Source organism: Atractosteus spatula, chromosome 2 (assembly GCF_055471065.1).
Source record: "Atractosteus spatula isolate fAtrSpa1 chromosome 2, fAtrSpa1.hap1, whole genome shotgun sequence".
NCBI classification, from domain to species: domain Eukaryota; kingdom Metazoa; phylum Chordata; class Actinopteri; order Semionotiformes; family Lepisosteidae; genus Atractosteus; species Atractosteus spatula.
The window spans coordinates 53565365-53588110 of record NC_142707.1 but is presented as its reverse complement, the minus strand read 5'-3'; the positions used below and the strand labels follow the sequence as shown (position 1 = coordinate 53588110).

General features: G+C 38.3%; 1 protein-coding gene across 2 annotated transcripts in view; it reads left to right on the top strand.

Moving 5' to 3' along the window:
• The first annotated feature begins 5897 nt into the window (after positions 1–5897).
• ldah (lipid droplet associated hydrolase) overlaps positions 5898–22746 on the top strand; it is a 110849-nt gene continuing 94000 nt past the window's right edge. Inside the window, exons 1-3 of one of the 2 annotated variants that reach the window (XM_088909711.1) lie at positions 5898–5952; positions 6275–6448; positions 10374–10538. In XM_088909711.1, coding sequence (XP_088765837.1) covers positions 6364–6448; positions 10374–10538 — 250 coding nt within the window. In that variant the 5' untranslated portion in view covers positions 5898–5952; positions 6275–6363. Of the gene's footprint in view, positions 5953–6041; positions 6449–10373; positions 10539–22746 lie in introns of those variants that run through there. The other variant, XM_088909712.1, reaches the window with a different exon arrangement.

Here is a 22746-nt window from a genome sequence, read left to right as displayed (position 1 = left end):
CATCTGTGTTGAGTGACTGTTGGAGGAGTTGCATCAATGGCTTCTGAATAACTGCTCTCACTTCTTGAACACAATTGGTAAGATGCCACCAGGCTCTGGGGAGTTATTTATCCTGAGTCCTTCTAGTACCTAAAACACTTCTGCTTCCTCTATGCTAATACAGTTTAATACAGAACTTCATTCTACTGCCTGAGGCATATTGTTGACTTCTTCCTTAGTAAAATTAATCTGTACAATGAATGAATAAGTTAAATGAATCTACACAGTACTGTAGAGTATGTATATACTGTCTACAAATTGTATGCTAAACAATTATATTTCATTAATCGATTTTAATTTAATACACCATTACAGTCCCACAAAGGAAAAGATGGGCTAAATAGAAAAACACTACAATGCCATTTGTACAGTTCGTAGTTACCAAACAGTTTCATGTTCGCATCTGGTGACATTTTAATTGCTTATTTTTCAGGAAGGTATGAAGCACGGTTTACATCCTCACATCAAATGCTTCAGCGCTATTTATGACGAGCTTACAATCCTTAAACATCTGTTTTGCTTTAGCAATGTGCAATTCGTTTTGCAATTCAGCCACTGAATGATGCTCTGCAAATTGTCTTCTGATTTAATCTGACAGTCACGAAGGAGATACTTGGATTAGAAATTTGTGTATCGGGAGCCTGAAGACGGGTCTAAGTTGATTTTATTCAGAACAGCACAGATTCAAGCAAACATCTCTTGGTTGTAGGACAGTCAGCTTGCTCTGTGTGTCCAAAAGATACATCTTACTCATTCTAATAACACTGTCAAGCAAGATAGAAAATATTAAAACTTGGGAATAATTAAATTTTTTAAACATTAACTTCCAAACCAAAGAAATGAATGTTTCTCAAATTTACAACACTAAATGTGACATTAGTTTATCAGTTTATTGGGGACTGCAGGCATGAAGGATCTTAAGTCCTTCTAATGTCATTGCACCCCTGATTTTAATGTAAAATCAATTGTCTTGTAGTGTCTACAAATAAAATATTTTATTATTACTTGCTTAATTTAACTAGGTATTTGCATAAAAAGTCTTATCACCTTATGGTCTTATGGTTTTAGGGCTTCATTAATCAAAAAGCATTTCTAAAACTTGTAGGACTTTGGCCTTTGAACAAAAAGGTTGCCCATCCTTGCCCTACAGTGATGAGAAAAGGGGCTGTACACTGCTAGAAACACAAATTACATGGAGAATACACATGTGAAATATATAGTACTGTAATGTTCGGTATGGAATGGAGCAGGTGTAGGACTCAGGAACAGGGGTTGAACGACACATTTATTAACTCAAACTGAGTTAAGGTACACATACAAGGACAGGGGTTACAGCGCTGCACCTACACCAATACAGACACGGGAGGGAAAAGGCCGCCTCACAGCTCTGCCCCCTTATATACAGTCCCGCACCTCAGGCGCTGTTCCCAGCCTGCCCTGCGTGCGCAAAGCAAAGGGGACGGAGCAGTACAGTACTTTCCACATAAAAATGGTGATGTCCCTTGTAGTGAGATTAAGATGAAAGATCTTTCATATAAAGTCGAATCCAAAGGCGTGCTCAAATAAAATGTCCAACCATTGTGTTACTTATTTTTCAATCTCCTTACCGCATCCTTCCCAGGACATGAAACTGAGCAGAGTTTCCATAATACGCTCCATCTCAAACTTTCTATTGTCTCATAAGGCTAATACACCAAAGGCTTAACAGCTTAATTTAAAGCCATGTTGCTTGGTCTGTGTATAGGTTATAACTCAGGCTGCCTTGAACAGAATTTCTACAAAGTCTTGTGATTTAAATGTTTAACAAAATTATACTCAGAAAAGCCCAATAATCCCCCTTGTCAGCTTTTAAGCCCACATTGAGTTTAATAACTGCTGCCTTAAGTAGTGATTGCCCAAATGTTTTTTTTTCTTTGTTCCCTTTTTAAAAAAAGAAGAACAGCTTTAGCAGCTTTTGGATGAGATTTGTGAAAGCATGCAAAAGGAACACTTTCAACAAGATGGCACCTGCCCAAGCCCATTCTGCTAAGATTAAAATCCTTTCTTTCCGAATAAACAAGCAGTGCTTTAAGTGGTTAAAAGTTTGACCTATGGACTGTTGCACATTCTTTTCATTTTCTGTGCTTGCTGTGTTTTCGCTGGCCTTGCTCCAAACATTACACCTGTGTGTTAGCTTAACAATATATTGTAGTAATAAAACATGTTCTTCTTTTGTTTGACTTGGAGCTTGTGCTGAGCACATTTGAAAATACATCTGTAGTCTGATCTTCACAGCAAGGAGCATAGCACTAAATCAAATAAAAATGAAATATCAGAACCAAATATCGTGCATTAAAATATATTCTCAACGACTCGTGCTGAACAGCGCAAGCCTTTGTTTGGTGAAAAATAAACAGCGGGTAACTCGCTGAAGCCGTTCGCTTTAGTAACGGGACTCGAGCAATTCACCTTGACCCTTTCATTCCCCTGGGAACGGAACCGCCAAAATGATTCTGCTAGAAACAATGGAAATTCCTTTAAACTGTTTCTGTTGGATATCGAAGGCATTCCTGAAATGTTAAGTGAACGGTTTAGTCTTAAAGACTTGCGTGTCTGCTTTTCTAAACTGCAGAGACTCCTCCAAGTATTGAGACAGTAGTTTCTTCGATGTCTTGTGAATAGATCCACTATGTTAAAGAGAAATTGATCGTTGCACGCAAGCTCCTGTTTCCATTTGGCATTTTCATCCGCACGTAGTGTCCTATTAACGTATTGTAACGCAACGGGGGCTCAGGCGGGCGCCCTTGCCGCATCTGGTCGGCCCCATCCCGACTGAGGCTCGAACCCGGGACTTCCGCGTCTCTCTGCAGCGACCCAGCACCGTGAGCTAAAGAGAGATCTCTTTCCAGCCCAGTAGCTGTAGTCCTGCTATCATAGGGAAGGGCGGTGACGTCACCTGCTCTGGTACGCCGGCTCTTACACAGTACCTGACGGCCGTAAGCGTTACACTCTCCCCCGCTTAAATCGCCGTCCCCGGCGAAGGGCTATCCCACCCCGCTTCTGACACCAATGTAACGCAACGGGGGCTCAGGCGGGCGCCCTTGCCGCATCTGGTCGGCCCAAAGTATAGGTGGCTCGAACCCGGGACTTCCGCGTCTCTCTGCAGCGACCTAGCCCCGTGAGCTAAAGAGAGATCTCTATCCAGCCCAGTAGCTGTAGTCCTGCTATCATAGGGAAGGGCGGTGACGTCACCTGCTCTTCCCTGTGATAGCAGGACTACAGCCCTTCGCCGGGGACGGCGATTTAAGCGGGGGAGAGTGTAACGCTTACGGCCGTCAGGTACTGTGTAAGAGCCGGCGTACCAGAGCAGGTGACGTCACCGCCCTTCCCTGTGATAGCAGGACTACAGCTACTGGGCTGTAGAGAGATCTCTCTTTAGCTCACGGGGCTGGGTCGCTGCAGAGAGACGCGGAAGTCCCGGGTTCGAGCCCCGGACAGTGTGGGGCCGACCTGATGCGGCAAGGGCGCCCGCCTGAGCCCCCGTTGCGTTACATTGGTGTCAGAAGTGGGATGGGATAGCCCTTCGCCGGGGACGGCGATTTAAGCGGGGGAGAGTGTAACGCTTACGGCCGTCAGGTACTGTGTAAGAGCCGGCGTACCAGAGCAGGTGACGTCACCGCCCTTCCCTATGATAGCAGGACTACAGCTACTGGGCTGGAAAGAGATCTCTCTTTAGCTCACGGTGCTGGGTCGCTGCAGAGAGACGCGGAAGTCCCGGGTTCGAGCCTCAGTCGGGATGGGGCCGACCAGATGCGGCAAGGGCGCCCGCCTGAGCCCCCGTTGCGTTACATTGGTGTCAGAAGCGGGGTGGGATAGCCCTTCGCCGGGGACGGCGATTTAAGCGGGGGAGAGTGTAACGCTTACGGCCGTCAGGTACTGTGTAAGAGCCGGCGTACCAGAGCAGGTGACGTCACCGCCCTTCCCTATGATAGCAGGACTACAGCTACTGGGCTGTAGAGAGATCTCTCTTTAGCTCACGGTGCTGGGTCGCTGCAGAGAGACGTGGAAGTCCCGGGTTCGAGCCTCAGTCGGGATGGGGCCGACCAGATGCGGCAAGGGCGCCCGCCTGAGCCCCCGTTGCGTTACAGTATGTTTATAATGAATTGCTTTACTATTTGTAAATGTTTTATTTAACAAAATCATCCGCAGAGGTCTGTCAGACGCGAGCCCACAGACAATGGAACTTTCAGCATTTTTTTTTGTTTTTATAACTGGAAGCCCTGGTTTCATATATAGTATGATTATATTCATATGTAGTATACCTTTCTATAATACACACTTTTCTCTGATTTTTTGTTCTGTATCAGTGTAATGATTTCTTCATTACAGTTCTCTAGTAAACATTAAGACCCAACTGAAGGAGAAATCTTGTCAATTATCTAGCGGCGAAGACAGCGAGTTGGGCATGGTAGCCCCTTTACCCAGATTGCCACTTGTCTGTAACCTTTCTTATGCTCTTTTTTTAACCTTAGATATGTTTTTCTTGTGATACCTTGTGCTTCTATGCTCATTGTAAAAGAGTATTTTGTAAACAATCCGTTACAGTCATTAAAATGCCTAGAAAAATGCTCTGTAGCTGTATAACCAAAGTTTGGTATGAATAGATGGAAATAGTGGAATTAGTGCCAATTTAAATTGTGCACAATGGCTTTAACACATTAAAGTATTAAAAGATATAATAAAAAATATGAACATGTTTTTTATATGTTTTACAACTCTGTAACAAAATAAATCATTAAATAAAAAAATGAACTTTAAGCAAGTTCAAGTAGGTACAGTAGCTGTGTCAGCATGCATACTGTAGGCTGCAAAAGAACAAGTAAAGGTTTATTCCACACTGAAAAGAAAAGAGACTGTGGAGCCTTCTTCAGTTGGCTTCACACACCTCAAAAAGGCTCCACAGCCGAAACATTGTTTAGCTTTAAGAATGTTTGTTTTGTTTTAAAAAAGTTTGTTTTGTATTTTTCATAATTTATATTTTGTTTCACAGTAATCCAAAAATCTTTGCTCTATTTCTTTTTATATTGGCATTGAACCCGCCATCCTGGCCAAATTTCCCATTGGCCTTTAGCAATCATGGCCTCCTAATAATCCCCATCTATGAAATGGGTTCATTACTCTGCTCTCCTCCACACTGATAGCTGATGTGTGGTGAGTGTACTGGTGCACTATGGCTGCTGTCGCATCATCCAGGAGGGGCTGCACATTGGTGGTGGTGGAGGGGAGTCCCCATTACCTGTAAAGCACTTTGAGTGGAGTGTCCAGAAAAGTGCTATATAAGTGGAAGCAATTAATTGAAGAACTATGACTAGTGACTAAATTGATAATATACAAATCTTGACTGATGAGCCGAGGGACTGCTCCTGTATGTCTGTGAGCTCCTTACAGAAGTCTATACATAAATATGAAAATCTAAACTATGGTTTGTCACAAATCACAAAGTCTGTGAGAGACAGTCTCTCTGCTTTAGACTCTAGGCTGTTTTCAGGTTACTTAGAAAGCATCAAATATACATATACATACATGTAAAGCGTTTTTGGATGAAAAGCATTATATAAATCAAATTTATTATTTATATTTAAAAATATTATTATAGAACATTACTAAATTTGCCCAGTAATTCATTTCGCGCTATCCTTTATAAATTCGAAAGTAAATAAACTGAATTCCAACCTTGTTAAAATTTTACATTTAAAGCATATCGGCATGCATATACTGTATTAACAGGATTAGTTAACTCTAGAGCGAAAGAAGATGAAGAATGATTTTGTTTTAATAGGAACGTTATCACTGCAACGCTTGTTGTTCAGTCGGAGGTATTTAGTTGCCGTAGCGCTTTTTTCTCTTGCGGTTTGCAAATTTTATTCCAGCAAGGTGATGGAGAATGTTTTAAGCCGAGTTCTTGTTAAATATCGTTTTTAACTTCTGCGTAGTACCATCGAATGCTAGTTATTTTTATTTGGACTTAATAGAGTCGCTGACATTTTGAGACAACAAGGATGAAAATAGTATGCATAAAGTATAATCAGTTTCTGTCCGATTTTTTATTTTTATGTAATGTATTATAATATTAGTTAAGTGTAGCAGAAATAGTGTTTACTGTGAGGACAATTAGTGCATTTTGTATTTACATAGTACTTTGCGTGTGCATAAAACTTTTGTATAATTCTTCTTTTTCGCCCTTTCTGAAAATTAGGTAACTGAACTGGAAATGATCTTGATACGTGGATCATCGTCTGAGTAGACTATGGACTCTGCACCAAACACCACGTTTAAGACACCTCAATGTTTTGCTCCAGTCTTGTTCGGAAAACAAATACATCGATATTTTGGAAAACCGGAACCGCTAAGAACTGCCAACAACGAAAAGGTAAATAGTTATAGAAGATTCATTGATTTTATTCTTTAAATCATTTGTTGTACTGTATTCGTATGGGCCTTCTTTTCGTACGGGTGGACCATCACATTTTCTTTTGAAATGAGTGAGAACATGACATTTCAGCTCAGGCATTTGGGTATGATCTCAAGTTGATCACATTCTAGTGATCAACTTGAGATGGGCGTAGTCTTCTCATTAAAAAACAGATCAGACATCAGAGAAGTGCAGAGGTGCGGTGTTTCCTATCCATTATGTGTGAATCAATGACTTTAACCTTTTTTTTACTTTAGTTTTTTTTCATGCGATTGTTTTATTGTGCCCGATTTTCAGTGTTAACCTTATTTCTCCCCTGAAACCTTGTTATGGGCCTGCTGCAGCACACTTTGTCATCATTTTGCATGCCTCTAATGGCTAAAGCTATCATGAGTAAAATATTCTGTCTGTAGACCTAGTATTAACTCTTTGTATATTTTCATTTCTGTTGAACCCAGATAGGGTAGCTGTGCTGAATGGCCTCAATTTTGGAACCTTTCTCATGTACTTATGAAACCTCCCTTAAACATCTGTGCATTGCAGTTCCAGTGCCTGATGAAACATAAGCCTCAAGAGAGTCTAAGTACTGTATCCCTTTCTCCAAGAGAAGCAAAGAAATAGTGGCTTTCATGAGAATGTAAGTTTGCACATAAGAGGACACAATCTAGCTCATTAATTGATGTGAAGATCTCACTAATTTGTTCCAGACTCTCACATCTCATTGTGTAAAGAAGGATCTCCTGTTCTTGGTTTAAATGAACTTCCTCTTAATTTTCATTAATGTCTTCTGGAGTCTGATAATGTATCTGGCTACTTTTCTCTGGACTGGTTTCAGAGTAACTATTTCTTGCCCTATGGGGGTCAAAGGTGTACACAGTATTCTAAATGTTCACTTGTGCTTGTCTACATTAAAATGCCAACTTTCCCAGTCTTGAGTAGATCTTAATATACCACATCGTATTCTCTATGTTTGTTCGAACAACTCCAATAGTAAGAACATTTGAGTGTTCACAAACATGAGGAGGCCATTCAACTCATCTAGTTAGTATTCAATTGAACTGAGATCCCATCCAGCTTTTTCTTGAAACAAGGCATGGTTACAGCATCAACAACTGGGCTGGGTAGCTTGTTCCATACTCCTACAATCCTTTGGGTAAAGAAGAGCCTCTTTCCAGGACTTACCCCTGCTAAATGCATGTTGACTATCCCAAAGGCTCTTAGTGCCATACAGATGAACCTCTGTGTTATCCTTTCCCAGACTTAACATGGAGAAGTAAGATCTATTGGTCAATTAATTGATTGGGCTTTGTTAGGCTTTACATGGACACAATTTACATTAGCAATGTTCCAATCAATAGGTATTGCCATCTCTCTTGAGTGATTGTTCAAAAGATTCTTCTCTTATTCTGTGTTTTTTTAAGATGAATCACTAGAATACCATAAGACACTGGAGATGAATCTTCTAGTACCTGTAACGTCTCTGCTTCTTCAATACCAATATTATTTAATGTATCACTTTGTTTTTCAGTAGCCTGAATAAGATAAGAGATCTTCTTATTTAAAAAAAGGTATTTTGTTGTATTTTTGTTACAGATATTAACTACATGAAGTCTGCAGCCCAAACATTATATAATTATCTTTGATGGTTTCCCAAGCCTTTCCTGTGGCCACTTTGAGTTTTGTGTAGTTCAGACTTTTAATTTTTTCCTCAGCATGTAAAACGCATGCTCACTGGGATTTAAATTTGGATTGACTGGGCTCGTTCACGGTGATGCATTGCTGCCTTGTAGCACTGGGGCCCTGGATTCAATTCCTGGGGTGCTGTCTTTGTGAAATTTGTTCCCCGTGTTCACGTGGATTTCCTCTGGGTGCTCCAGTTTCCTCCCACAGTCCAAAGGCGGTAGTTTAATCGACTTCTAGGAAAATTGGCCCTGGTTTGAACATGTGCGTGTTCGTGCATGTGTATATTCTGCGATGCCCTGGCGTCCTGTCAAGGGTGTATCCTGCCTTGAGCCTGTTACTTGCTGGGATAGCATAGAAAATGTATGGATGGAGGGACCAGTTCAGTATTTTTTACTTTTTTTCTCCTGATGATCTCTTTTGTTACATGGTTTGGGTTACTGTCACGCGTAGATAATTGCAGCCCAAAGGGAACAGAAACATGTTCTTCTACATAAACAGGCCAAATGTTACTTTACATTTAAGAGTTCATTTTGCTGCCATCATTAGTTACATCATCAACAGAGATACGTGATCCAGTTCCAGGCCATGCTTTGAACATGAGGGGTGGTTTTAGAGTGTCTGCAGTTCCTTTCTTTCTTACTACTTTAACCTTTGTTAAAGATTAAACTTGGTCTCGTCTGTCCATATACTTTGTTTCAAATGTCATGGCCTGGAACTGACTCATATTTTCATGTGACTTTGCATATGCTTCCCATGTCTGTGTTGGTTTTCTCTAGTTGCTCTGTTTTTCATCCACCTCCTCAAGATATGCTGGCTAGGATAATTGGTGTCTCTAAATGGTGCACTGCTGTGGAATGATGTGCGGTCCGGGGTGATTCTCAAGGGTTATTCTTGCTTGGCATCCTGCACTTCTGGGACAGGTTGTGGGTTCTTGCGACCTTATCAATAAGAAGGATTTTTTTTTTGATAAACTGTGAAAAATTATTCTGATCCACTTTTGTTTTTCACTTATAGCCATATGGTTGTCGTCAGCTTTGTAAGTTCCATGTCGTTTTTAGAAGGAGGTCTGTCTCTTCGGCATGATAAAGATACAGGTTAGGAACATAAGTAAGGATGCAAATTGAGAGGAAGCCATTCAGCCAGTCTTGCTCATTCTGTAGTTTTACTACCTGAGTGACTCTAAAATTGTATCCAGCTGTTTTGTGAATGAACCCAAAGTTAGGTCCTCAATCATTTCGCAGGCAAACATTTTCCACATACGCACAGCTCTTTGTGTGGAGATGTTTCCTATTCTTCATTCTAAGTGAATTTCCTTTTAAGTTTCCATTTGTGACCCCAAGTTGATATTTTACTACTGAGTCTATCATGGGATAACCCTATCTATACCCATGGGATATTTTATATACTTGGATGAAATCTCCTTTCAATCTTCTTTGTTGTAGACTGAAGAAATGTGACTCCCTTAACCTGTCTGTAAACAGCAATCTCCTGACTCCAGCAGTCATTTATATTTCTCTTCTTAAACTGTTTCTAAGTCTTTAGTATTATTTTTGTGGTGGTGAACATCTGTAAAGTTGTTTACAGATTTCTAAATGAGATCTTACTACTTCATTGTAAATCTTTAACATAATTTGCCTGTATTTAAATTCCTCTTTTTTTTTCTATGTAAACCCAAGCATTGCATTTCCTTTTTTATTTGTGTCCTCAGTTTGCTGTGATGAGTGCAAAACATAAGACATAATTACCTAGATTGCTTTCATGCATAGTTTCCTGTAACTCAGACACATCCATTTATTAGGGATAATGTATGTTTCTACTTCCTGTGTAGATCACATTGCACCCATCAAGGTTAAAGTTCTACCCAAGATCTACCCAATTCATGAATTTATATACATCTTTTTGTAATTCTCTTTGTATTTGCCATCTTTACTATTTTTTCATGACTTACAAATTTAACTAGTTTGCCGACTACTGTACGCTAGAATCTTCATTATTGATACAGATCTAGGAAGAACATAGAGCCTAAACCAAATTTATGTGGCACACAAATGTGAGCATCTGCCCAATTAGAGGTCGTGCCCCTTAAGACGTCTTACTGTCCTACAGTATGTTCATTGTCCAGCTTTCAATCCATTTCCCTACATGTACATACATATTGCTTCTGTCTGTAAGAGTTATTTTGTTTTGTTATTTTGTTTAGCACCTATAATGGGATCACCTAGCAGAAAAGAAAAGTCTGAAAGACATAAAGAATGCATCTACTGCTGCAGAGCGGCAACAGAGGTTCTGAAGTTTGGGCCACGGGAACTGAAACCAACGAAGAAAAGTGAAAACACTCCTGAAGTTCTTTTTCTGGTTATTCCAGGTATTGTGCATTACTTGAAATTTACTGCTGTATTTTAAAAAGTTGGTGGCTGAGTTTTCACATTAATTTCTCAGTTCTTGTTGTCATACAGAAAAGTGATTGTTTCTGCTTTTTTAGAGAACAAATCAGTGTTTAAATAAGATTGACTATACAGTATTTCTAAAGAACATTAATCAAGTTTGAATGACTGGTGTTCATATGTAGCATGACTAACTTGCTCGGCTTGCACTGATAATATTGTGGGGCAACTTCTTAATTGGTTTCAGGCCACACTTAACACATTTCATATGCAAGTTGGCGAATACAGGGTTTTTTTGGTCCACAGTTTTGCTGTATGTATTGTTACTACATACAGTAGATTGAAAAAAGCAGGTACATTTTTTAAGCAAAGATTCCCCAAGATGTTTGGATTGTCCATTTGCATTCTACTTCACCGTTCATTTCTGTTGCTTTTTTTGTTTTTGCATGGAAGTGTAGCTTTCTTTATGATTTTTGTTCTCGAGCCATTCGGTTCCTGAGTACATATACTCTAATGTTTTGCTTAAATGAGGCTACAAAATACCATCACCATTCCTTAATAAATTCTATACCACAGGATAAAGCGACATGCATAATCCTGTATAACCGTTTGTGCAAATAACATTATAGGCTTGCAGTTATTCCTGACATAGTTTAATCTGGATGCTAAGAACAGAAATGTTGGTAAAGAGGTTAGGTGGAAATGATGGAGGACACCACTCCGAGCTGATAAAGCCTTTCTGCAGATGCAGCGCAGTGGTCCTGTAATGTTATGTGAAATTTTGCTATATGGTTTTATCTGTGTAGTTTTATTATATTCTGTAGTGTTTATGACGGAGTTATGATAGTGTTTTTTGACATTGTCTGAGTAAAACTTTACCGATCATATTGTAACTATATAATTCTAAAAACAGTACTAAAACTGAAAAATAAAGTTGAATCTTATTGTGCTGTTGGCTTTTCACATAAAATGTAAATAAATTAAAATAATCACATCTTCCCTGTTTTCACAAGGAAAGCAGTTAACCAATTAGGGAAGAGCTCCATGTTCATCGAAAACAAAATGCTTCAACATTAATTTACACTCCCTCCTAACACTCTATCCTGGGTAGAGTGCACATAGCAAAGACTAGTCAAAAACCTATGAGTAGTGTCGATAAAACCCAAGACAACTATGACAGGGGGATCTCTCTCACCGTCCGCAGACAGTACATTACAAGACACTCATTATCCATCTTAAGTTACACACGATCTCGCATACACTTTCCTGTCGGCTAGCTAGCTCATGAGGGTGCACACTCGGGGCTTGGCTAGCAGTCTCTTATTTCATACACGCAATACATTAACACCTCTTATTTCAAATCCAGTTCCTGTTTCATGAAGATACATAAACACAAACTCTGTAGTCTATTGTCATTTTTCTCTTTATTTGTACTTATCTGTGAGAGAGAGCACTCTGTCTGTTTGTCTGTCTCTTCCATGTTGCTGTCCGACTTCCAGGTATGGTGGCCTCATTGGTCTAAACCAATACCCATTGTCAACTTGGCTTTATATTGTCAATGTGGAATGGTGCATGCGCACATCTTCCATTAAAGGAAGTACCATTTTTTCAGGAGGTTAAAGATAAGCAAAAAGTATTCAGAGTTGGTATTTTTCTTTTGTACATTCTGTTTACTCTATTCTTTTAAAAGTAAAAAGGAATTCCCATGTTAGGGAAATTAGTTTATCTGGGCTGAAATGCAGCTCCATAGTTTTGTAACAGTGGTACAGTCCAAGGGGGCAGGGCTATATGGTACCTATTTAGGAAAGGGGGAGATAGATCTAAGGGAACTGAGTCTCGCTATCGCTCTAGTGTGGAGCTGATAAGACTTAACTGTAGTAGAACTCTTGATCTCTTTCTTAAAGAAAGGGTTTGTTTTTTTTGTGTGTGTGTACTAGTTCAGTTTTGTTGTTTGTTTGTTTTTTTTTGTTTTGCTATATATAATTGTCCGTGGGAAGCATTGTCATAATATACCATCATCTTTGCACCTAAGTGTAATTGCGGCTGAGCCATCATTTTGTTTTAAAAGGACTCACTTGGGCACCCCTCCTGCCCTCCCTGTGACAACAACACAACAACTTTAATTTGTATATTTATTATACGAAGTATAATAATCCTAAGTAGAAATATTGGATTGAATGAAACAATTTGCCATTAAACATATAACATGCTGGGTAAATTTTACACCTTTTTTTTGAGAGTTTGAGTGGACAGTGCCATTCCTCTATTCCTCCTTTGTGGAAATTACCAGGGCAGGTGATTTAATAATGATTTATATTCCAGACATTTTGTGTGATGAAAAAAAATGGAAGGTGGGCTCACCTAAAATATATTAGGAACCTTGGTTTTAAATTTGTAATTCTTCCAATATTTTGTGTTCTTGGTTTCTTGATCCACAGAGTTATTTATTTACGGTAGTCTGAAAATAGTATTTTTTTTCTGTGTATAGTCTAATTAATGCAAGTCAGTTTGTGTGGTTTTACAGAAAATGAATTCGGGGAGTATTTTGACTAAATCTTCACAGGAAAAAAATCTATTCCCCAGAAAACATCTCTTCTTGTAACGTCACTTGACACTGAACTTCTGATTTATGCTGAGTTTCCAGTGCTGTGCAATAGTGCTATATATTTTCGGCTGCTACTTTCCAGGCATATTTGTTGACATTCTCTAAAGTCCTAAAAGGATTACATTAATCCCGTGTTGGACAAACACTGACCGTGCCAGCAATCGAATTAATCATACCCAACAGGGCTTTTTATTTTCTCCAAACTCTTTACAGAGCCACTGTGTTCGCTGTGAGTTTTACTGTTTTTTTGTCCAGTTAGACATATTGAGTGCTGACATCTTATTACCTTAGTCATAGGAACTGGTCTCTGAATGTTGAAACGAGCATTGCTTACTCCGTGCACTTTAAATGTGGATTTTAACTTGCATTCTCATAATCTCTTGCACAGCAGTATGTTATATTCTGAAATCAATCAAGTTCTACCAGCAGTGTCAATAAGAAGAGCTTTAAGAAGGGTTACAAACAAGAGGAGCCCATCTAGCCCGTTTGGTAGTAGTACAGTAGATCCAAGGATCTCATCCATCTTGAAAGACGTTATTGGCTTCAACAACATGGCTGGGTAGCTTGTTCCATACTCCCACTACCCTTTGCCTCACAAGAGTTTTAAATGTACTTCCACAAAATTCCCACTTCTGTTCCCTGATTTGCGTTTCATTGTTCATTCCCAAGAAGTCCACTGGTTTGACAAAAACAATTTTTCTTTATAAACTTATTTTTTTCATAATACTTCTTATTATACCCAAAATGTTTTAGTTTGTATTAACATCTTTACTAGTTACTGTAAGTCAGTGTCTTTACTAGTTGAGCTGCTCAGAGTTTAAAAATATGAGAGAATTTCATGTACATTTCTGGGCAGTGTCAGATTGAAGGAATTGGCATTTTTGCTTATTGATTAAATACAATGCACATCATTGTACAGATGCAGCCACTCAGGATACTTGAGATGTCATCACCATGCCACAAGACACATGGTGCGGTATGTTGATAGATGACGCCCAGAGCCCTTCTGTTTTTTCAAATAATCTGACGTAAGACTGAACTACTCTGTAAAACTGTCTGATGGTGCAGTGAATCCTTAACGTGCCATGTTTTAAATCTTATTACAAAAATTAAGAATGACCTTTAAATGTGTATAAAGCCATTAGTGCTTTCCTGTGTCAGTCTTACATCTAACTGTACAATGACACTAACATAATTTTTAAAATAGTTACAATTTAACATAATTTCATTAAATGCAGTGTACAGAATTATTTGTAATTGTTTATCAATAGAAATTAGAAAACAATTTTAATTTAGATTTTGATTGTAAAATATATTGTACATAGTGAATATTAAAACATATATTGAAAAGCAAATAAACACAAAAGAGTTGGTAGTTACCAAAACTGACCAAATTGAAGACTTTGATGAAGATGTGGGTTAATGTGGGTAACAATTCACATGCTTCATAGTATCACATTTTCATTAAAAACATTTGTAAAAAGAGGTGTGGGTGTATTTTATATTATTTTAATCTAATTAATCATGGTCTGAGACATTATCATGCTTCGGTTAGTTTTTTAGCCACAAGAATTTCCATGTAGTTACATGATTCCATATTAATATTCATATTAAGTGGATTTAAAGAAGTACAGTAGTAAAACAGATTAAATGAAGCATTCGTGACTTCAAGTGCCACCTTTCAATCACCTTTGGCCAGTGACTCCCACAGCTGAATCGCACCACAACATGGTGCAGTCAGTTTACCGCAGCTATGAGTTTTGAGTGGGTGCTGTGTGTCTGCATCTGTATGTAGCTTGGCCATTTCAAAATTATTTAACTGCTAATAAAGGGTAGAAAAACGGTGATCTTGTAAATTCTCTTACTCTTTGATTTTGATCGTTCATCTCGGATTTCAAAGTATAAATTTAGAATCCTGTAAACCTCTTCAGTTTCCATGAGCATTGTACGGTATGAGTCCGTATTAGCTCCAGACTATTAGACCTCCAGTGCACACCAAGTTTAAAGGCTGCTTGACTTGTTTTTTTGGGCAGGGATGTAGCTTTTCTAACAGTGCCAGTAGAATTTTTAGTGGACTTCTCTTGACTACAGTCCAGTCTGAAACGTTGTCTTGTTGTTAAAGCCGTTAATCCTAACTAAACTGTCTTGAAGATATGAGGTCTTATGGATATCAGATATGATGATATAAAAGATATCAGAGATTCACCTTCCCTAAGCTCTTTCAAATCTAGATTCAAAGCCTTCTTCTTGAAAAGGGCCTTAACTTAACTGGTTCTGTTATATACCCCTTTGCTCCTACCTTATTTAGTATCCCATCTACTGTCTCCTTTCATTGTGTAATTTCATTGTTTATATAGGATATATTTTTCGTTGTTCTCGTTCTGTAAAGCACTTTGAGGCACTAAGGTGCTCTATAAAATGAAGTTTTATTATTATTGTTGTTATTATATTGGCACTGTTAACTGTTGGCTAAATATGAAACCTCTGCCCACCTGTGTACAACAGTTATGGCCTTTCTACAACTGTTGCCATGTAAGGAAACAGAGCAGAGACTGGTTTTCTTTCAAAAAAGTGCATGAGCAGAGCATAACAGTGTTTCAGTGCTTTTCATGTAGTCAGTTGGTTCCTGCATGGCACTTGAACAGTAATTCTTCCAATGACATTCTTTAATGTTTGATGCCAAAACGGCACCCCTGTGGGATATAGTAGAAATATCAATGAGGCAGTGAGTAACCTGCTTTTTAACATTTCTGGTTGACACCTGCTAGTGTGTTTGACTTGTAATACACACACATTTTCCTCTAGTGGGAATTGCAAGTTGATGATGGGTGTGCAATGCTTAACTGCTCAACGGTGCTTTGACAACACACTGTAAGGTGTACAATCCATAAATCCAGACCTCAAAGTGCTGTAACAGTGACACTGTTGGCAGAAAACACAGACAAACTTACTTCAGGCTCTTAAGTGTAATGATATCACCAGTGTTCTTGCTGCACCTTCCCATAAATTTGTCTGAATGTTTTGCTTTAACTGAGCAGGTTTTTGTACCATCTCATTTTGTTGCTAGGGACTACAACAAAATTGGACTTCAGTAGGTAGCAGATGTAGTAAAAACCACCTGATATATTTGAGTGCTCAATTGATTAGACTTACTTGCATCATTGCATATGTTATGTGTGAATAGCTATTTTAAGTATTAACGTGGATATAAAATGGCCTTTTGCACCAGCTCTGGAAGACAGATCAATTAAAACAGCTCTCTGCTGTTAAGTAGCTCTGTGGTGGCATGGTCCGCTGTGACATTGAAAGGTGCTGACTGATGCTGTGGGGAAAAGCCAACAAAGTGTTAGATGGAAGATTCTCAAATGTGGTGTTTTTTTTTCTTTCTCCTCCACCTATGTCAGGTTTAACTGTCAAGCTGTGGTGTTAATTCATGCAAACTAAACAACGGTGACCTTATGGAAAAGTTCTGTTGACCTTAAACAGATGTTAAGGCTGGAAATGCATTTGATCATAAAATCCTTTCAGTCTTCTGGCCATGAAAATAAAGACATTTTTAACCTTGAGAAGGTTAAGTTTCCTAATGGGTTGTGGCACACCTTTCATGCAGCTTTATTTCAGGCTTAGGCGTAATTTGCCTTCTTAGATTTATGTTTTTTAATTGCATTTTGTTTTAAGTACTGAATTTATTTCATCTATTGAAGCTCTTCCAAAGTACTGTATGAAGTCATTACAACGAGTGGGGAAAAAAAAAACAGGATTCAATTGCAATATGAAGCGTTTGTAAGGTGAATAAAAGTCATGGTCATGATAAAAAAAAACAAGGGAGGAAAAGTATCTTATCTTTCAGCCCTAAGAAATGCTTATGGCACTGCAGTCGATCAAAATGTTTTTAATTGAAAGGTTGAAAGTACTTTTTCTATGTGGACCTGTAGCTTCACTTTGATCCCTAGATTATCGCTTAGCCTGACCTAAGAACATAAGAAAAGTTTTAAACAAGGGGGGGCCATATGCTTCATTTGGCTTGTTTTGCTGTGGTCTGATTTTTCTCCTGAAACCAACAGACCCTCTGTGGGACCAGCTTGCCACGCCATCAACTGCACATAGCCTTGACTGGTCAGCCGGTGCCAGTTGACTGCACCTGCAGAGTTGGCAGAATGTCAGGCAGTCGTCAGCCCAGGGGCTGATCGTGTCTGTGCTTCAGTGCCAGAGTTGTGTGAATGCACAGGGAAGCCATACCTGATTCAGAGTTTGTAATATTTTTGTGAGGACTGGTTTAAATTTCAGATTGAATACATATCGCGGTTGTTTGATTTGCTGTTCTGTTCTCATTTTCTGTAATTGTTTGAAATCTGTGTTTAAAACGGTTCTGATGAGGTCCATTAAATGTGAATGTTTTTTCTGTATCGGACATTATCATTATCGTATTATCAATAAGTTATAAGAGCTCTGAGTGTCTGTCACAACTGGAATTTGAAATCTAACCTTTTGCTGCGGTCGGTACTCGAGATCCTACACTTAGGGTTTGACTCACCAATCGGCTCAGATGTCCATACAATGAGAAATTTCTGGACATAAAATGAGTTTCTTTATTTTATGCTGCCTTCATAAATGTTCTTGGAAATTAAAACAGATCTATTTTGCCCTTTTTGCCCTCACTAAATGTACTTTGTAAAATTCCCCCACATGCAGAAATGTATACTTTATCCTTTTCTATTAATTATAAATTATCTAAGGAATCAGGATGTGAACAAGACAAGGGAATTTGTCCACATGGAAGTGCCATGTTTTAAGACAAAAGTAATAAAAAACAAGCATTTGAAATCTGTTTTCACAGCTTCAGTTTTAACGTTATTCAATATTGTATGATTTTGACTAAGATCACTGTAGTTTAACAAGAATTTAAGTGCAAGGTCAATAACAACAATTAGAGCTGCATGTGTTCATTACCGACCGGAGGCAAAAAAAATTACAACAGCTTCCCCCCGCTGAGATCTTTTGAAAATTTGTGCTCAGCTTCTGCACTTATAAACTTTTTCCCCGCTGTATTTTTTTTTTTACCATGCCAAGTAAAAGCTAATAAAGAAGATTAAGTACATTAAAGCAACCTGCAGCACCTAATGTCTCATATATCGGTCCAGAGATGGAAAATGAAACACATGTTCCTGGTGCGACAGCTGTGGCTGTTACTGTAAGGACATGGAATATAGCAATCAGGACAGCCGTATACCCCTCAGGTTTCCATGTGGGAAATGTTAGGTAGTGTGTGATATAAACAGCCATAGGCACAGTGGAATGTTGAGTCAAACTGACATGTCATGGATTTCTGGAGTCATGGAGTCATGGATTTCTGAAGGAACATTAAGAATGAAATATAGTATTTCTGCATAAACTTAAAAGCTGTAGACTATAGTCTTTACATTTTTTACTACTCGTGCCGTAACACCCAAGTGTGAAACGGTGGCACTCTGGCTCCTGAAAGGTGAAATTATTTGGTCTATGTCAGATTACATTTCAGGCTGTGAGAATCAATAGCAGTCCTTCATGACAGTCACCCTCCATCTCCATCATTATTTCCTAATTTATGAAATGTAACAAATTCTGTTACTCTGCTACACTAAACATCTGTGTTTAACGGGTGCTCAGTTGTCTTAGTGGTAAGGTTTATTGTGAATATACTTATTTGAAGCTGTACTATCTCTGCAGTTCTGTTTAATCTGTGGATTTGTAAAGTATTAAAAAAGTTTAATATCAATGAATTGTGTCTGTTTTCTATTTATTTTTCTGTTAGCCTCCAGTTTGAGCCTCAATGGAAAGCATTCTTTGTCCCTCTAAATCTTTGTAACATAACTGGATTTCCAAACTCCAGTAAGAAATACTCTCATAGCTATTTCTGGGAGACAGTGCTTAACCTAAGGTCAGTTGAAAAGAAAGCAATTGATTTCAAAATAGAAGTGATGTAAAACTAAATGGGTTGTACTATTGACATTCTTTTTTTTTCTTTAGGCCTCTGGTTTGGGAATGCTGAGGGTATTACTTTTTAAAACAGTTTCTGATCTCATTAGGCATGTGGTCTGTAAAATTAGGTATTTAAACTGCGTTTGAGACCAAGAACCTGTTTCCATTCTAGATGTGTTGGTTTTATAAATAGACTGCCTATTATGTCCATAATAACCTCAGCATTTTTGGTATTTTTCATGATTTCATGAAAATTCCACGTCATTATTTATCAAAAGGGCAAACCCTCTGGATTATTCAGAACCTTAAGCAGATGACTGTTCAACTAAAATAACAAAAAGTAGTTATGGGATTCTGTTGATTCCACCCATTTTCCAGGATCTTTTGTTTCCATAAACATCTTGAAAAAGATCTATAGTGTAGCTTTTTGTACTTTCTTCTCTCTGAATATTGAAAGATGAACCACAAGGAAGATGACCATAAAGAACACTGTCACTTCTGGCCTTTTTAAGATCAGCATGAGTCAAGTGTGTTCATTCCTTCCCTAATGTCACTGCACATCTTCTGAATGGGACCTTTATTTGTATTGTGGGTTTTTTATATAATGCTTTTAATGTAACTGTAGCTCGTCCGTCCTTCCAATGCAATAAACACTGTGATCCCTGTATTGCCTCAGGCTTACGCACAGCTAAAAATACTCAAGGAGATTTTTCATCTGGAGAAACAGAATTTCCATTGTTTTGTATTTATTTTGTATAAATAGATTAAAGTTTCAATAATTAACTAATAAAATTATCAATAATTAACTTTAAAGTTGATCACAACTTAAAACATAGATTGTCCTTTTTAATGCTACATAAAGGAAGGAGACAGTTAAAGCAAATGCAGCATGGCAAAGTGGTAGCAATTGAAATCACTGTTAGCAACAGTGAATCGAAACTATACGTTTCAGGTGCTTCCAAGAGTCCGAAATCTGAACTCTGTCAAATGTGTGAGCTGTTTATCTGGCTGTTTTCAGTGTAGAATCTGTTTGTCTGTGCAGGCTAGCTTGCTTCATTGTAAAGAAAGAGGACAGACCACCTGTCTGTGTCTGTGGAGTCCTTATGAAGCTGACATTCTCAATAGCTGAGTGTCAGAACTTGCAATCTGTATTGAGGTTTAATATATATATACATTTATACCACGTCTCCCTAATTACATTCTGTTCTTCCACATATGTTGTGTCCTTGGGTTAAAGATGACATTTATGGTAACACGAGGCTGACTTTATTTCACTGAACTGCAGTGTCACTTCTTGCCTCACTGCATCACCAAATGTGAGCAAAAGAGTACCAAATCTGTTCTGGAATATTGTTGTAATTTCAGCAAACTAGGTGTTCACGTCCAAGGAGAAAAAAATACTGTATTAATCAAACATAATAATAATTTTTTCACTGTTAGCATCAGAAGAGAAAAAAGTAAATTTTCCATCTCCCCAACAATATAAAACATGCTAGAATCATGTGCAGACTTATGGGATTGCTGGTGCAAAATGGCTAGCTGATGTTACCCTGGTAGGTGCTGCACTTTGGTTGCGGATAAAGTATGTTCTATATATTATAAGACATTTTGGGGTCATCTGGGAGGAAACATATGACATAAATGTAATTCATTGTTACAATGTTTAAGTCTGGCAGTACCCAGTTAACTGATGAACAGATGAAGCAAGGCATGGCAAAGATCCTTTCCGGTACAGGCTCTTCAATTCTCCTTCCTCCTCTTTTACAGAAGCCTTTATCTTTTCTCTCTGATCGCGAGGCACAGGAACCAGCTATATTTTTTAAATACTGCTTTTGGTGTGCCATGCAGACCTCTACTTTAGGTTTAGGGAAAAGGTCTCTTGGTTTCCTTTTCAGTTTTGTTTTGAACTCCCTTAGTAAATTCGCCACAGATCCTAAATTCATAAGAATTTGATTCACTGGTTTTAGTGAACCAGTTTTCTGAATCTACCCCTGTGTGTAGTTATAAAATGGAAATAAAAAGTGTTTGGCTTATTATTTACCATTACAAGCAGTTAAATATTTTAGCAATCCTAAAAAGAAAACAAGTATAAGGCTATTTATCTGTGCATCATTATTTGAAAGAACGGTTGCATATTAAACCTAATATTAAAACCATAAAAATGGCAAATCAGTATGAGAGAGCAGAACCAGCTGCTTTTTATTTAAAACAACCTGCTGTTTGAGCTATGTACTTGCTTCCCAACTGTTTCGCTGTACCCAGCTGCACTTAATAGCCCTAAGTACCACATTGTTTTATAACTTTTGACTATCTACAAAGCTCTTTTTTTCTTGCAAAATATATCCATATTTTTCTGCATGACTGGAGGGAGATGTCATTTTTTTAATCAGTTATGCTTTCTCAAGATTTATGTCTTTAATAACAACTAAAAATAATGCTGGCCTTATATTATAAATGCTATATGCCACAAGTGAATTTGGTGTAGCTTGCACAAACATGCGAAAATGGAACACTGCTGTGACCCATCATAGGCAATCTTGACTAGATGTAAATGTGGCCTGTAAATAATACAAAGACTTCTTCTGGAAGCAGTTAGCAAAAAAAAATATTAAGAAATCAGTAGAGGTGGCTAGGTGCCAGAAGTTTCTGACAGGTCACAACACACACTAAAAGCTGTGGCCAGCCAGGTAGGACCACCCTCCAAGTACGGTTTGCCACAAGCTTTTGTGAAGCAGCCAGTACCAGGCTTTCAGAAAACCTGGATATTGTCTTTGTTTTACGTTTTTATTAGGAACATGCAAAAGTTTACAAATGAGAGGAGGCCTACCATCCTAGTTCCTCTGGTTTTTAGTAGCCAATCAGACTTCAGGCTTCTAGATGCCAGGTGTAAGTTTCAACAATATGCATGGGTTGTTTGCTCCAGACTCCCACAACCGTTTGTGTAATGACATGATTCCAGTCAGATGGGTTGACTGTTATTGTTTTAGAGGATTTTGAACGCCCAGTTTTAAAATCCAGGATCCTCCGTGAACTCCTGTAAGTTCCTTAAGAATTTAAATCGATCTTGCTAAAACTGGTTGGGAACTTCTTTTTGTCTTCATATAATTTGATGTCAGGAAATAAATCATAAGATGCGTTCGGTTGGCAAGTCTTATAATCTTTGAATGTTCTGGGAGCGGTGTTTTTAATTTACACATTGCAATTCTTAATCGCCCTGATCTCTCAGGACATACACAGTACAACAGTCAACACTACACAATGTAGACATCAGGAACAATGGAATGGAGGCAACTGTGCTGTGTTATTAAGTTAATTTATTTAACAAATGATGTTGTGCTGTTAGTACTTAATCTTATTTTTCTGACCATGACCAAAATCATTGACCTCATTTTAATTGGTTCTGGTTTTCTATTTCATTTTAAATACAGTGTTCTGCGGGTAATTTTTCATGTTTTTCATGCCTGCAGAAAAGTGAAATCAGAAAGTCTCATGTAAGGCTTTTGATATTTATTGATTTTAAATTGACGTGATTGTCCCATTTGTTAAACAAAATGGAGGAGACTGCCCTCTTTATATCTTCAGCATACAACATTAAAGTGTTTGCACATGGGGGAGAACATTTGGTC